General features: G+C 40.3%; 1 protein-coding gene across 1 annotated transcript; it reads left to right on the top strand.

The window, feature by feature from the left end:
* The first annotated feature begins 15,604 nt into the window (after positions 1-15,604).
* LOC126101540 (craniofacial development protein 2-like) lies at positions 15,605-16,483 on the top strand. Its single transcript, XM_049912179.1, has one exon. It carries the CDS (start codon positions 15,605-15,607, stop codon positions 16,481-16,483), a length of 879 nt encoding a protein of 292 aa, XP_049768136.1.
* The last annotated feature ends 1,395 nt before the right edge of the window (positions 16,484-17,878 follow it).

Raw genomic sequence — 17,878 nt, 5'->3', positions numbered from 1 at the left:
TCGAATAATTTTGATTAAAATGAGTTGGGAACCACCGGTGCTTATTTATTTTTACACATTTGTATTACGTTCGGCATTTATGTCTGCAGAGTTGCATAATTTGAATTTGCCGCTGAGTTAATTGTTAAGATGGTGGCAGACAATTGATAGAGACTTTCTATTGTTAGAGCAAATAAGTATTTTAAATGCTTATTAAACTTTACATAAACTCTACTTTCGTATTGTGCACTATTTAGACTTCATCAAGCAAACATTTGATTTGTTTCTAAGGAAAACACAGACAAAAACGCGATACAAATCGCTATCATCAATGGCTGTGCTCCTTGCAGCGGAAAGAAATAATTAACACAGATAATGCTTACTGAGAGAGGAATTGAAGTTACAAATAATTATTCACTCATATTTATAATAATAATGAACTCTAATTTCAAGTAATAATTAACAAATAATTGCATGTTCTTAACAGACCTCAGTTTGATATGTGTCCACAACCTACAAAAGCCAGCCAACAAAAGGTAAAAACAAAAGAAGACAAACACAGATCATAAAAGGAATTTACAATTATCATTGTCTTTATATGATACACATCGATATGTCCAATTACATCATAGAATATTATATAAATAATTAATATTTATCATCGTTTTCACTATTTTTTTTTTCATCTGTCGAATAGATAATGTTTATAACTGTTACAGGCATAATTTCCTTTCGTCGCACTGTAGTTAAAATTTATCTCGTGGATGTTACAGTTGTGAACAAAGGAAGTTTTATTAGAGCAATAAAAACTGTAAACTGTGAAAAATGTTAATTATGGGAATATAAAAGTAGGGTTATATAGAGGAGAAGAAGAAGAAGAAGAAGAAGAAGAAGAAGACTACTACTTAATAATTGTGAGGAACAGCTAGTGAAGGATCTCGGTGCCATTTGTGACAGAATGTGTGGACAGCTGTCAATGGACAAAAATTGGATAAGGCTCATTGATCACCACACTGGGCTCATTGCAGAGCGAAAATAATAACACCACCGATGATAAAAATTTGAAATATGAGTAAATAACTTCAAACTTTGAAGTAGCAGCTCCCATGTGTGAGAACGCAAAATGGTTGGCAGTTACTGATGTAATACTTAGTGACACAACTGAAAGGGGACAGGAGAGCCCACATTAGAGCTTAAAATATAATAAATAAATTTTGAACTCTTATCTGTTTGATACTGTCAAACAACGTACCAGTTACAAAGTATTCACTACAAATTGTTATTTCTTACAATAATTTGACAGGTTATTGCTGCTAAGCAGAGAGTGTACAGGTATATGTCAGTAGACAAATAGCTTATCAAGTGAGTAATGGGAAAAATGAACATAGACTTATAAAACATTGTTTACACTGGATGAACTATCCATGCAGATGTAGGCCTGTATGTCATTAATACCAGTGTAATCATTCTAATTAAATGCTACACAGTGTCTACAGTTCTGCAGTTAATAATATCCCTGTGTTAAATAGAAACTGAGCCCCTTAATACATTACAAACCGTACCACCTGCAGCACTCTCCACGGGCCTCACACCACAGGCAGGTCCCACATCTACAGTAAGTTATGGAAGTGCTTTATGTAAGAAGTCTGTCACTGTATACATATTCTGTATATGTTACTTGCCAAAAACAGATAAATGAAACTAAATTATGGGTAATGAATCAACATTGTTGGTGTATAAACTGTTCTCAGTGCACTTGGTGTATTAAGTCTATATGAAAATCAGAGCTTTCGAAAATATCCACTGTTGTTGTCCTTAGCAACTGATAGTCAAAGTAGTAATGGATTCACACAGATGTCACACTCATTGGACTAGAGATTGCACAGGCTCAAACAGTAAAATGTCACTCGCAGCACCTTCGTTTCCATCATGCTGTATAATACGGGACATTCTGCTATGCAGTCTCAGTGTCAAAAGGCCACTTTCAATACTACTAAGCATGAATTCTATATCTCTATTAAAGTTGTTGATACAAATTCTAATTTGATGATAGTATCCCAATAGCATAAATGTAGTTATAACCCATGCCCACAGAGTAACAATGTTCCAATTTTTGACACAATAATTTAATTGGATAGATAAAAAAATCTACTCACCAAATGGCAGCAGAACACACACATAAAAGACTATAAAGGCAAACCTTCAGAGCCAGTGGCGCCTTCTTCAGGCAGAAGGGTGAAGGGGAAGAAAGAGGGGTGAAGGAAAAGGACTGGAGAGGTGTAGGAAAAGAGGTAGACTTCGGGTAAGTCACCCAGTTAGGGGAGACTTACTGCATGGGATGAGAAGGAAAGACTAATTGTTGGGGTCTGTATCGGACAAGATTTGAAAACCTGAGAGTTAAAGGTGAAAGACAGGGTAATATGGAAGACAGAGATTATTGCTTAAACATTGTGCATGAAGAGTGAAAAGCTAAGTGCATTGTATGTAACAGAGGTATGAGGGGGGCGGTGAAAGACAGATGGGTAAGACAATGAAAGATGTTGGAAACTAAGGGTAGTTACCATGAATAAATACTGAGACAAAAGAAATTAATGCCAGATTGGTGGCTAGAATCGAGGACATGTAGTAGCACTATTTCCCACCTGTGGAGTTCTGAGAAACTGGTGTCTGGGGGAAGAATCCAGATGGGACATGTGGTAAAACAGGCACTGTGGTTACAATTGTCTTGTTACAGAGCATGCTCTGTAACAGGATATTGTGTGTTACCATTATACACCCTCTACTTATGCCCATCCATCCAAATTGTTAATTTGGTGGTAGTTGTGCTGATGTAAAAGGCCGAACAGTATTTACATAACAGCTGGTATATGACGTGTTGTTTATGTATAGCCAGATGCAGGAGTGCTATAGGTGATGGTAGCAGGGTGCGTAGGGCAAGTCTTGCAGTGGGGACAGTCACAGAGGTAGGAGCCATAGGGTAGGGAGATGGACACAGAAGGAGCGTGGGGTCTGACAAGAATATTGCGGAGATTGGGAGGGTGACTAAAAGCTATTCTAGGTGTGGTGGGGAAAATTTGAGACAGAATGGATCTCATTTCAGGGCATGATTTTAGGAAATCACAGTCTTGTCAAAGTAGCTCATGATCAGGCTGACCTGTTAAAAATCTTGGAATCTGTGAATACGTTCTTGCAATTAAATTTCATATGGTCCGAATCCCATGTCGCTTTCCTTGATGTTGATATCCTCATTGAGGCCAGCTACTCACTTCTGTCCTCATTAAACCTACCAACAAGCAACAGTACTTTGGACAATTGCCATCCTTTCTATGTCAAACATTCCCTCCCTTACAGCCTTGGCATTAGAGGCAAACATTTTTGTTCTGATGCAGGCTCTTTACAATGGATTTCCCAGGCCATCACATCCAGTCCTGGTACTGCTGATCCATCCAAAAACCAACATTTGAGCACACCACTGGTCACTCAGTATTTTCCTGGTGTGGAATGCATTAATCAGCTACTTCGACAAGGCCATGACTCCCTAAAATCATGCCCTGAAATGAGATCCATCCTGTCTCAAATTTTCCCCGCCACACCTAGAACAGCTTTTTGTCGCCCTCCCCATCTCCACAATATTTTTGTCAGACCCTGTGCCCATCTTTCTACCCTATGGCTCCTATCCCTGTGACCGTTCCCACTGCAAGACTTGCCCTATACACCCTTCTACCACAACCTATACCAGCCACATAACTGGCAAAACATATACTATCAAAATGAGAGCCACCTGTGAAATGATGCATGTCTTACAGGAGCTTTAACACTGTTTGGCCTTTTACTTCGGCATGACTGCCACCAAATGATCAATTAGTGTGAATGGGCATAGGCAGAGGGTGTACACTGGCAAGACACAATATTCTGTTGCAGAGCATGCTCTATAACATGACAATCGTGACTGCAGTGCCTGTTTTGCCACACGCCCCATCTGGATTCTTCCTCCATATACCAGTCTCTCAGAACTCTGCGAGTGGGAACTAGTGCTACAATATGCTGTTGGTTCTCATCACCCACCTGGCCTTAATTTATGTTAATTTCTTACATCTTAGCATTTTTTTTTCACAGTAACTACTCTTTTCTTCACTCCATTTCAGTTTCCTACATCTTCCATCGCCTTACCCGTCTATTTTTCACCACCACCACCCCTCCCATCTCTGGTATGTACAATGCACTTAGCTTTTCACTCTTATTAACTCATGCACAATCTTTAAGCAGTAATCTCTGTCATGCATGTTACCCTGCCTTCCACCTTCAAGCTGTCAGGTATCCTAATCTCGTCCAATGCAGTCCCGAACATTCACTTTCCTTCTCATCCCATGTGGTAAGTCTCCCCTAAACTGCATTTCTGGGTGACCTTCCCAATATCTAGACCACTCCAGTCCTATTCCTTCACTCCTCCTCCTTCCTCTTCAACCCTTGTGCCGGAAGGAGAAGCCACTGGCTCCGAAAGCTTGCTTAATTAAACCTTCTTTTATGTGGGTGTTCCACTGCCGCTTGGTGATTAGATTTTTTATCTATCCAATTAAATTATAGTAATATTATAGTTACATACCACGTTGATGTTATTGTCAAGTTGAGGTAATATCTTATGACTGGTGTTCGTAAAACAATTATTAATCATAGAGGACAAAAAGTGTGATACACAGCAAATACAGTGACATTTTAAAACATTAATCTCCACCTCCATAACTACTGTCATCATTGTCTGTTCCAGAGTTGCAATTGGTTGTACATGAATTCTTTGATGCAACTGTGCCAGACAGTCTTCAAAAATCATGCAAGCAAAGAAAACAACTGGAGTTTTCCACAAGTTTTAATATGCCTCGCATTTTTCACTCAAAGAGGGGATGTGAAAGCTCCTGGTTAAGTTCATCATGTTGGAGTTTCGAACTTTTGGTGCTGTGATGCTGTGACGGCTAAGTACCATGGTATGCGTCTTGCAGACATGCAGCATTGTACTGCATAGATCAAATACCCAGTCCGCCGCTCGTGGTCTCGCGGTAGCGTTCTCGCTTCCCGAGCACGGGGTCCCGGGTTCGATTCCCGGCGGGGTCAGGGATTTTCACCTGCCTCGAGATGACTGGGTGTTTGTGTTGTCCTCATCATTTCATCATCATCCAGGAAAGTGGCGAAATTGGACTGAGCAAAGGTTGGGAAATTGTACGGGCGCTGATAACCACGCAGTTGAGCGCCCCACAAACCAAACATCATCATCATCAAATACCCTGAAACCTGAATGCTGGTTTTGAGGCTTTTAAAAACAAACTGGTGGTCGCTTTTTAAAATCTTTGAAATAATGATGGGTAAATATCTTCATAATAAATGGATTTGGAGGCTTTCTGGCCTTCAGAATCCTAGCACCCCAGGTATCAGGAAGTTCAGCAGTAGTAATCTTCCTGCATTGAGCAGAAGTAAGTGAATAATCCTGGTTTTTTGGTAGATACACTATGTGATGAAAAGTATCCAGACACCTGGCTGAATATTACTTAAAAGTTCGTAGTGCCCTCCATCGATAATGCTGGAATTCAGTATGGTGTTGGCCCACCCTTAGCCTTGATGACAGTTTCCACTCTTGCAGGCATACGTTCAGTAAGGTGCTGATACAGGGTGTTTCAAAAATGACCGGTATATTTGAAACGGCAATAAAAACTAAACGAGCAGCGATAGAAATACACCGTTTGTTGCTATATGCTTGGGACAACAGTACATTTTCAGGCAGACAAACTTTCGAAATTACAGTGGTTACAATTTTTAACAACAGATGGCGCTGCAGTCTGGGAAACTCTATAGTACGATATTTTCCACATATCCACCATGCGTAGCAATAATATGGCATAGTCTCTGAATGAAATTACCCGAAACCTTTGACAACGTGTCTGGCGGAATGGCTTCACATACAGATGAGATGTACTGCTTCAGCTGTTCAATTGTTTCTGGATTCTGGCGGTACACCTGGTCTTTCAAGTGTCCCCACAGAAAGAAGTCACAGGGGTTCATGTCTGGCGAATAGGGAGCCCAATACACGCCGCCTCCTGTATGTTTCGGATAGCCCAAAGCAAACACACGATCATCAAAATATTCATTCAGGAAATTACAGACGTCGGCCGTGCGATGTGGCCGGGCACCTTCTTGCATAAACCACGAGGTGTTCGCAGTGTCGTCTAAGGCAGTTTGTATCGCCACAAATTCACGAAGAATGACCAGATAGCGTGATGCAGTAATCGTTTCGGATCTGAAAAATGGGCCAATGATTCCTTTGGAAGAAATGGCGGCCCAGACCAGTACTTTTTGAGGATGCAGGGACGATGGGACTGCAACATGGGGCTTTTCGGTTCCCCATATGCGCCAGTTCTGTTTATTGACGAAGCCGTCCAGGTAAAAATAAGCTTCATCAGTAAACCAAATGCTGCCCACATGCATATCGCCGTCATCAATCCTGTGCACTATATCATTAGCGAATGTCTCTCGTGCAGCAATGGTAGCGGCGCTGAGGGGTTGCCGCGTTTGAATTTTGTATGGATAGAGGTGTAAACTCTGGCGCATGAGACGATACGTGGACGTTGGCGTCATTTAGACCGCAGCTGCAACACGGCGAACGGAAACCCGAGGCCGCTGTCGGATCACCTGCTGCACTAGCTGCGCGTTGCCCTCTGTGGTTGCCATACGCGGTCACCCTACCTTTCCAGCACGTTCATCCGTCACGTTCCCAGTCCGTTGAAATTTTTCAAACAGATCCTTTATTGTATCGCTTTTCGGTCCTTTGGTTACATTAAACCTCCGTAGAAAACTTCGTCTTGTTGCAACAACACTGTGTTCTAGGCGGTGGAATTCCAACACCAGAAAAATCCTCTGTTCTAAGGAATAAACCATGTTGTCTACAGCACACTTGCACGTTGTGAACAGCACACGCTTACAGCAGAAAGACGACGTACAGAATGGCGCACCCACAGACTACGTTGTCTTCTATATCTTTCACATCACTTGCAGCGCCATCTGTTGTTGAAAATTGTAACTACTGTAATTTCGAAAGTTTGTCCGCCTGAAAATGTACTGTTGTCCCAAGCATATTGCAACAAACGGTGTATTTCTATCACTGCTCGTTTAGTTTTTATTGCCGTTTCAAATATACTGGTCATTTTTTAAACACCCTGTAGGTTTCTTGGGGAATGGCAGCCCATTCTTCATGGAGTGTTGCACTGAGGAGAGGTATCAATGTTGGTCATTGAGGCCTGGCAGGAAGTTGACGTTCCAAAATGTTCCAAAGGTGCTCTACAGGATTCAGGTCAGGACTTTGTGCAGGCCAGTCCATTACAGGGATGTTATCATCATATAACTAGTTCACCACAGGCTGTGCATTATGAACAGGTGCTCGATTGTATTGAAATGTGCAACTGCCATCCCAGAATAATGGGAAGCAAGAAGGTGCTTAAAACATTAATGTAGGCTGACACTGTAAGGGTGACATCAATGAAAAACACCATAACACCACCACCATCTCCTCCTCCTCCTCCTCCGAATTTCACTGTTGACACTACACACGCTGGCCGATAATGCTTACCAGGCATTTGCCATACCCACACCCTGCCACCGGATCGCCACATTGTGTACCGTGATTCGTCACTCCACACAACATTTTTTCACTGTTCAGTCGTCCAGTGTTTACGCTCTTTACACTAAGCAAGGCATCATTTATCATTTACCAGCATGATGTGTGGCTTACGAGCAGCTGCTTGATCATGAAATCCAAGTTTTCTCACCTCCCACCTAACTGTCATAGTACGTACAGTGGATTCTGATGCAGTTTGGAATTCCTGTATGATGGTCTGAATATCTGTCTGCCTATTACACATTACGACCCTCTTAAACTGATGGCAATCTCTGTCAGTTAACAGACGAGGTAGGCCTGTACACTTTTGTGCTGTACGTCTCCCTTCATGTTTCCACTTAACTTCATATCGGAGACAGTGGACCTAGGGATGTTTAGGAGTGCAGAAATCTCGTGTACAGACGTGTGACACAAGTGACCCCCATCACTTGACGACATTTGAAGTCTGGGAGTTCCACGGAGTGTCCCATTCTGCTCTCTCACAATGTCTAATGACTACTGAGGTCACTGATGTGTTGTAGGTGGCAGCACCTAATATGAAAAACGTATGCTTTTGGCGGTGTCTGGATACTTTTGATCACGTAGTGTAGCTATGACAACCAACAGAGAAAAGGTGTGTAACTCAAAATTTTTTAGAAAGTGCACCATATAGAAGAGGAAGTAAACCATTGTTTTATTTTTGTTTTGCCCCGTACAACTGTCAGTTATTAAAATCATCTCCTCCGTTTACTCTGAGTGTCGGATGCTATTTATAAAATGTATCAGTATTGAAATACCTCATTTTCTAAATATCTCTATATTTTGACGTCTGCTGTACCCAAATTGTGTATCCCAAAGATATAATACCACAACAGCGGCATGAAGTGGTAAATGAGGGAGAGAGAAATTCTGCATAAAATCATTCAAGATGCGGTTAACTTTGCCCAGTGAAGCTTTTGTAATAAATGCTTGTGTTTCATCGAAGAAATCCTCCACTTTTCTTAGATGAATAGCTTTCTGTTCCTCAAAAGCTTTACTCTCCGTATCTTGTTTAGCTGTGTTTATTTTTTGCTGAAGCAAATCACATTCTATGGATGTATCAGATGTAGGACATCCAACATGGCTGTTGAAAGTTTCGCAAATCTGACACTGAAGTTTGTAGGGCACATTTATTTGATAGACATTAAAGAAATAGTCATGCTCTCCTTGACAGTGAGGTCTTTGGCAAAGTGTCTATTGGGAATATCTCTGAGTGAATAATGGGATTTCTAAACAGGGACATACGTGATACAGGCTTCAGTAACCTGTACAAGCTGTTCTGGAGCTTGGAATGGCCACTTGGAATATTTACCACAATTTTCTGTTAGAGATCTCCCACAATGAACTATGTTATTTTGCAGTCTTCTCAATCTGTCACAATTAACTTTATGCAAACTTAAAAAGGCATTTTTGCGAACATCATCATCTCCTTTTACACGCACTCTTTAGGTGAACATTGCGACCCGAAGGATCATATTGTCTTCTTCATCCATTCTTGGTTGAAAATTCATGATATCAAACCACTGAGGTGAATATCTTGGGTGTCTTTCAGCATCATTTTGTTAAAAGTCTTTAATGATACTGTGCCAGGTTTCTTCCTCCACTTCTCAAAGCAGCGCAACCTCAATCGCCTAGCCAGAAACATAGAAAAACCTGATTAACTTTTAAAATGTAAACTGAGTGGGGACTGCAATTTCCTAAGATATGGCAAGTGTACCACAATCAAAGAAATTAGGGGAACCAACAATAACAATGACAATAATTAAGGTGACCATTCGTAATGGTTTTACCAATACAGAACTGGTACTTTGATAATCCTGGATTGCTATGAAATAAAACTAATACGGCTGTCAAATAAAGAAAAGATGGGAGCTTTTAAACATCAAATATAAATTTTGTTTTCCAAAATTACTTTCAGAAGCATAAATAAAAGTACATTTTATGGAATTCTTTCTATTAAATTTAAAAGAAAGATAAATACAGATAAAACTGACATCGGAGCTATTTCAGATGTACTAGTTTGAGACTTTCAAAAGTGGTCACCTTATGATAATGTATGCGATACCAATGAATAAATGACAATACAATAAATACATAATGCTGTGAACCTGCAGTCCTCTCCAGCTATGTTTGCTGGTGTGTTTCTCAACATGATTAATGTGTTCCTCACCATACACTTTGGCATCACAAATATTATCCTTATTTTTCATCTTATTTGCTCTCGTCCAGAGGCACTCTGGACCATTTGTGTCCATATTAATGTAAAAACTGGGAGGCAGGAGTATAACCTTGAACAACAAGGACACTTGTAAATAAAGTGTTCGTGTATGACTTGTTTATCGGAAGTTGAGCAAAGTGCAGTCATGGCAGCTGTTTGAAGCACCACTGACTAGTGGTGTTCCTACTGGCAAAAGTCCAGAATTGTGGGGTTTTTGCAGAATCACTGTATTTTTAAAGGTTTATATAGTATGACTTCAGGTGTTTTTGACAAAACCAGTTGTGTAATCGTGTGCACGATGCTGAACACTGCACGATGCTGAACACTGCACGATGGCGACCCATTTTTTTGACTAGTGAGATTTTTGCTAGCAACCCCTCATGGTTGTACTTGATATGCAGCTGATCTTCGGTACAGAGATGGAAAATTGCCCAAATAGATTGACACATGTAGCTACTGCCATATTCACATGAAAAGTTATCAATGGCTGGGGTCTCTGAGGCCATGGCATCTCTCTGGTTTTTTTGGATGTCTGAAAGACTGGGTTAATCACATGCCTGTTTCAGATTCACCTAATTTTACTTGGTTGCTGCACCACAGAATAGAAGGTATGTTCAGTGCTAATCCTCTTGAGTTACTTGGACTTGCGTTTTTTCACAGAGAGTGAACTTGATTTTATGTGGCCGATAGCCATTTCATCTGACCAGAAGTTAGATGATTTATATCCACTGTGAGTTGGTTCTTGTCCAGTATGACTCTAGCTTTGTTTCAGAATGTTGTACAGCTCTACTTTGGGGAGGATGATGGATATTGTGTCCATTGAGGTAGGAAATTCTGCAAGTGTGTTTACGATATATCTAGTGTCTAAGCCAACAAACTTTCGCTCATCTAGAATGTCTAAGAAGGGTAGATTACCTTCCTTCTCTTTTTCTGCAGTGATCTTACGTTGGGATGAATGCTGTTCATTTGATCAGTGAATTGCTGCAATGTTTCTTTACACAAGGCCAAATCGTAAAAGGATTACCATGACAGGAAAAAGCCAGATGAGTGAAGTAGTGTTTTTAAAGGCATGTTCAAAATTTTTAACTAAAAAGTTGGCCACACCTGGAGACAGAGCCCACAGACACCCATTCCACCGGTAATTTCATAATATTTGCCACTATACCAAAAATGAGCAGAGAGATTTTAGTCCACACTTCAAGCTACTGAGACCTGGTAATCAAAGGATATATGGCAGTTATAATGTGTATCAACACCTTTAATAGAGATACCAGCTATGATTTCAGCAGTGCATGAAAGTAGGCACTGATAGCAAGAGACTGCATTTGTATTATGCCCCATATTATACATCATGATGCAAATAGATGCTGTTCATGACATTTCATCATTGGTGGGAATATAACTCTGGTAATTATGGACACATCTGTGTAATGCCATTTCTTACTTAACAGCCACTTACTAGATGGACACCATTGAAAGCTCAGATTGTTCTATAGTATTAATATCTATCCATATCCGAATCCCGCTCCAGCTACTGCCGGGTCTGGTCGCTGATGAGTCCTCTCTATTTGGCTCGCTCCTCCCACCACTTTTCTTCCTCCACTTGCTGCCAGGTCACACCTCTCCTTTCTACAGATATTCTCACTCCCATTTTCCACCGTGTTCTTGGGTGCCCTCTAGGTCTTTTCCCATCCATCTTTAGTTCTTCCATAATTTTGGGGAGTCTCTGCCCATGCATCCTCTTAACATGCCCATACCATCTTAATCTCTTTCTTTCAATTTCCTCTCTCATACTTTCTTGTTTGAGGTCCTTTCTAATCTCTACATTCCTTACTCTGTCCATTCTTGTTTTTCCCTTAATTGCTCTGAAAAATTTCATTTCCACTGCTTGCAGTCTGCTCCAGTCCCTTTCTGTCATTGTCCATGTTTCTCCACCATAGGTGACAATAGGGATGTAATAATTCTTATACATAAGGAGTTTTGCTCTTTCTGAAATTTCATTATTCCAAATCAGGTGTTTTATTGTTTGGTAAAAATTGCCTCCCTTCTGTAACCTCCTATTAATTTTGTTAGTTATTCTTCCATCTCTAGATATTTCACTCCCTAAATAAGTAAAACTTTCTACCACTTTGAGGGGTTCTCCATTCAAGGTAATATTTCTGTTGATTCCTTTCTCTCTTCCAAATACCATTACTTCACTCTTATCTTTATTTATTTTTAATCCATACCTTTTCATTATTTCCTTCCAAGCATCAAGCTGTAACTGTACATCTACCTCTTTATCACCCCATATTACCATATCATCTGCAAAAATCATCTTTTTGTCTTTTTCTTTTACTATATCTTTAACTGCCCTATTCATTCCCTCCATCACAACATTAAAAAGTGCAGGAGATAGAATACTTCCTTGCTTAAGTCCTTGTCTTATTTCGAAGTATTCAGAGTTCCCCAATGGTGTTCTAATTCTACAATTGTGTCCTCTGTACATTGTCTTTATAACATTAATGTATCCATCTTCTATATCTATCTTCTTCATTTCTTTCCAGAGTCATTCCCTGTCAACTGAGTCATATGCCTTTTCTATGTCTATAAAAACCATTATCACCCTTTTGTTATACTCCCAACTTTTTTCCATCAGTTGACGGATAGAAAATATCAGGTCGATCGTGCTTCTTCCTTTCCTAAACCCATGCTGTTCTTCACTCAGCTCCTTTTCTATCTTTTCACTTATTCGATTTAGTAAAATTCATTCAAAAATCTTGGCTGTATGACTCATAAGGGTTATTCCTCTGTAGTTTTTACAAAGTCTTTTATTGCCTTTCTTGAAGAGGGGAACAATGTCTCCTGTTCTCCAGTCGCCAGGTATTTTACTATTTCTCCACACGCTTGATAGTACTCTATACAGCCACCGCATTCCCACTGGACCTGCTGCTCTTATCATGTCCACTGATACTTCATCAGGTCCTGGGGCTTTCCCCTCATTCATCTTCTTCACAGCTTTTTCCATTTCTTCCTGTGTAATTTGTCCTAATTCTGCTCCCCAACTTCTCTCAATTTCTCCATTATTTGTTGTTTCCTCATGTACCTGCTCCTCAGCGTTTGACAGCTTCTTAAAATGTTCTTTTCAGAGATCTTTTACATTCCCTGGATCTTCAGTAATGGTACAGTCCTCTGTTTCCATCTTTACTGGTACTTCAGAGGCCTTCCTTTTATTTTTCATCATTTTATAGAACATTTTCTTATTGCTCTTCACATCATCTTAAAGTTTGTTTAAACTCTTCCCATGCCTTTTTCTATGCTGTTTCCACTATTTCTTTGCACTTCTTCTTTTCCTCTCTATATCTTTTATGGCCTTCGTCATTTTTAGTTTTCCACCACTTTCTCCATGCTCCATTTTTTCTTCTAACTGCTTGGATTGTGGTATCATCCCACCAACTTGTCTGTCTTATTTTTTCCTTTCCAGATGTTCTGCCACATACTTTTTGTGCTGCTTTGACTGAAGTGTCTTTGAATAAAATCCATTCTTTTTCTTCATCGCAGAAAACTTCTTTTGGAAATTATTGTGTGATTAATTCTCTGTACTTCTCAGCACATTCACTCTCCTTCAGTTTCCAATCCCGTATCCTCATCACTTTCTTCTGTTTTCTATTTTTCACACACTGATTCATTTTCCATTGTCCCACCAGTAATCTATGGTCTCCATCTACACTCACACTTGGAATTACCTTCACATTTGTTACTCTCTCCCCCCATTCCCTATCTACTAGAATATAATCAATTATACTCTTGGTTCTTCCATCCCAACTGTATCTGGTGATAACATGACTTTCTCTCTTCATAAACCAGCTGTTTGCTATTTTCATTCCATTCCTCTGGCACAAATCCAGGAGTCTTTCCTCCTTCTTCATTTCTGCCTCCATATCCAAAACATCCCAATAGCTGTTTGCTATTTTCATTCCATTCCTCTGGCACAAATCCAGGAGTCTTTCCCCCTTCTTCATTTCTGCCTCCATATCCAAAACATCCCAATACTTGCTCAAATCCCTCTCTGTCTTTGCCTACCTGTGCATTAAAATCTCCCATCACTATATTGGCTTTCTCTATATGGTTTTTTAATACATTTTCCAAGTCCATCTTCTCTTCTTTGCTGCATCCCGCTTGAGGTGCATAAATCTGAATTACTTTTAGTGTTTCTTTTTGGAATCTCAGGTTTAAGATTGTGATCCTGTCTGATATATATCTCACATTTTCAATACAGCTTTGTACATTATTATTCACCATCACTGCCACACCATTTCTTCCAGACCTGTTATTCCCACTCCAGTACAGTTTTCCTCCTCCTCCTCTCAAATTCTTCTCACCTTTTCCCTTCCACTTTGTTTCGCTTAATCCCAATATATCTAACTTCCTCTCTGTTAGTACATCTGTCATTTCTTCCATTTTTCCATTGAGGTTTAATATATTAAGGGTGCCAATATTTAGGTTATTTTTTAGTCCAATTGGTTTCATCTTCTTGTACTGATGAATATCATCAGGTCTCCCATCATTTGCACCAGTACTTGAAGAAGCAGTGGGGTCAAATCCTGAGTGGTTCGTTCCGAGGCTCATCTGTGTTTTGAAAGCAATATATGAAGACTTTCCTACTGGCTTGCTAGGCCTAAGGCAAGAAAGGATTTTCTGTTGAGGTTGTCTCCCTTAGCCTTTGGAGTTTCTCCTCCACCACAAGGCAGTGGTTCCCTTCTCATTTAATCCCCAGAAAGGAGGGTTGCCTCATCTATCAGACAAAGAACATTCACTCCTGATTTAGTTACAGATGATTCAGGTAAGTAAATATTCACCCATACATGTTTCGGATCATTGCTTATCTCTGTAAAAAAAAAATTTGTGCCTTTGCTGGTGTGACATTCATTTGAACTAAAAGATATGTAATGTTTTCACTAGACAAAGAAGAGAGAATACACTAAGAGATATGGGCTGTTTTAAATTAGGACATTTGTTTTTTTCTCATCGTCATCATGTGTTGTGCCTATTAGCAGGTACATGACACTGTTGGTGTCTCCCACCCTCTTTCCACTTCATCCAGCATTGTATTGTTTTCCTTCCTATTTCCATCTGTCCTTCAACACTGTCTTCAATAGATAATGGTGGAAGTCCTTTTCTTTGCAGTATACATTCCGCTCACCCTGCTTTTCTTTTCTAGGTTTAGGAGAGTTCTTTCTTTCTTTACCCTTTCAAAAACACCACTGTTCTTCACATTGTCCAATCATTTTATTGTCTCCAAACCATTTTATTTTCTCCGTTCTCCTCCAAACCCACATCTCATCTGTTTCTTTAAGTGTTTCTTTTGTAGAAAACATGCCATTTCAGTTCTAGAATCTTATTTCTTTTTCAGTCATCCAGGTATCAGTTAGCATGTTTCTCAAATTTTTACACTGTGCAACCTGTTCAGTATGATCATCTGTTGTTTCGTATCTTCTTTTTCATGTAATCTTCATCACCTTAGATACCATTGTATTTCTTCAAGTGTGGATAGCAGTGGTAGTTTCTTTTCTTCTTCTTCCCCAGAAACATTGTTTTATCTGCACCTTTGTGCTCATACGGCAAAGACTACCAAATCCACCGGTTAGTCCCTCAACCGTTAGGGGTAAAACCCAATGGGACTCGGGGCAAGTAAGGCTAGCAACCTGCTTCCCTGGTACTTTAAATATGATGCTGGCAACAATCAGAGCAAAATGCCTCGGACCTCTGGAGGTGACGAAGTCCCACCTCTAACTGACAAACCAGGGACTCCTAAGATACGACTTGGCAAAGAAATTGTAATGAGATGGGGAGCTATTAATGTCAATGGGGGCTACTCTGGGAAGAAGGTAGAGCTGGCAGAGGCTGCAAGTAAGATGTGGCTGGACGTTTTAGCTGTTAGTGACATTCGCGTAAGGGGTGAGAAAGAAGAGGAAGTGGGAGAATACAAGGTCTACCTGTCAGGAGTCAAAGCAGGAATAGCACAATGGGGTGTAGGGCTTTACATCATGAAAGAAATGGAACCCGGCGTAGTTGCAATAAGGTATGTAAACGAACGACTGATGTGGATAGATTTGACAGTGTCTAGCAAGAAAATTAGGATTGTGTCAGTATATTCGCATTGTGAAGGGACAGCTCAAGATAAGATGGATAGTTTTTATGATGCACTCAGTGATGTAGTTGTTAGAGTAAAGGACAAGGACAGTGTTCTGCTCATGGGTGATTTTAACGCCAGGATTGGAAATCGAACAGAAGGGTATGAAAAGGTTATGGGTAAATTTGGAGAGGATATGGAGGCCAACAGGAACGGGAAACAGCTCTTGGATTTCTGTGCCAGTATGGGCTTAGTAATCACAAACTCCTTTTTTAAACATAAGAACATTCACAGGTATACTTGGGAAGGCAGGGGGACCAGATCTGTCATTGACTATATAATAACAGATCAGGAATTCAGGAAGGCTGTGAGGGACACACGTGTATTCAGGGGATTCTTTGATGACACTGATCACTATTTAATCTGCAGTGAAATTGGGATTGTGAGGCCGAAAGTGCAGGAGGTCAGGTCCATATGTAGGAGGATAAGAGTGGAGTAACTTCAGGATAAGGAAATCAGGCACAAGTACATAACAGCGATCTCAGAAAGGTACCAGTTAGTTGAATGCAGTCAATTACAGTCATTCGAAAAGGACTGGACAAGGTACAGGGACACAGTACTAGAAGTGGCTAAAGAATGTCTTGGTACAGTAGTGTGTAAAAGTAGGATGAAGCAAACAGCTTGGTGGAATGACACAGTCAAGGCAGCCTGTAAAAGGAAAAAGAAGGCCTATAAAAAATGGCTACATACTAGAACTCAGGTAGACAGAGAAAGTTATGTTGAAGAAAGAAACAAAGCCAAACAGATAATTGCAGCATCCAAGAAGAAATCTTGGGAAGACTTTGGAAACAGGTTGGAGACTATGGGTCAAGCTGCTGGAAAACCATTCTGGAGTGTAATTAGCAGTCTTCGGAAGGGAGGTAAGAAGGAAATGACAAGTATTTTGGACAGGTCAGCAAAACTGCTGGTGAATCCTGTGGATGCCTTGGGCAGATGGAGGGAATATTTTGAAGAGTTGCTCAATGTAGGTGAAAATACAATCAGTAATGTTTCAGATTTCGAGGTAGAATGGGACAGGAATGATGATGGAAATAGGATCACATTTCAGGAAGTGGAGAAAATGGTCAGTAGATTGCAGTGCAATAAAGCAGCTGGGGTGGATGAAATTAAGTCGGAACTCATCAAATACAGTGGAATGTCAGGTCTTAAATGGCTACACAGGATAACTGAAATGGCCTGGGAGTCAGGACAGGTTCCATCAGACTGGACAAAAGCAGTAATCACACCAGTCTTTAAACATGGAAACAGAAAAGATTGTAGCAACTACAGAGGTATCTCTTTAATCAGCGTTGTGGGTAAAATCTTGTCAGGTATTGTTGAGAGGAAAGTGCGAGCATTAGTTGAGGACCAATTGGATGAAAATCAGTGTGGGTTTAGGCCTCTTAGAGGTTGTCAGGACCAGATCTTTAGCTAACGGTAAATAATGGAGAAGTGTTATGAGTGGAACAGGGAATTGTATTTATGCTTTATAGATCTAGAAAAGGCATATGACCGGGTTCGTAGGAGGAAGTTATTGTCTGTTCTACGAGATTATGGAATAGGAGGCATACTTTTGCAAGCAATTAAAGGTCTTTACATGGATAGTCAGGCAGCAGTTAGAGTTGACGGTAAATTGAGCTCATTGTTCAGAGTAGTTTCAGGGGTACGACAAGGCTGCAACCTGTCTCCACTGTTGTTCATATTATTTATGGATCATATGTTACAAACAATAGACTGGCTGGGTGAGATTAAGATATGTGAACACAAAATAAGCAGTCTTGCATATGCGGATGACCTAGTTGTGATGGCAGATTCGATTGAAAGTTTGCAAAGTAATATTTCAGAGCTGGATCAG

Source organism: Schistocerca cancellata, chromosome 9 (genome assembly GCF_023864275.1).
Source record: "Schistocerca cancellata isolate TAMUIC-IGC-003103 chromosome 9, iqSchCanc2.1, whole genome shotgun sequence".
Taxonomy (NCBI): domain Eukaryota; kingdom Metazoa; phylum Arthropoda; class Insecta; order Orthoptera; family Acrididae; genus Schistocerca; species Schistocerca cancellata.
The sequence above is the reverse complement of the archived record's forward strand: the minus strand, read 5'-3'. Positions and strand labels throughout refer to the sequence as shown.

What these genes read in the sequence shown, in the direction of transcription:
- LOC126101540 (XM_049912179.1), top strand. Translation starts at nt 15,605, where the DNA reads ATGCCTCGGACCTCTGGAGGTGACGAAGTCCCACCTCTAACTGACAAA.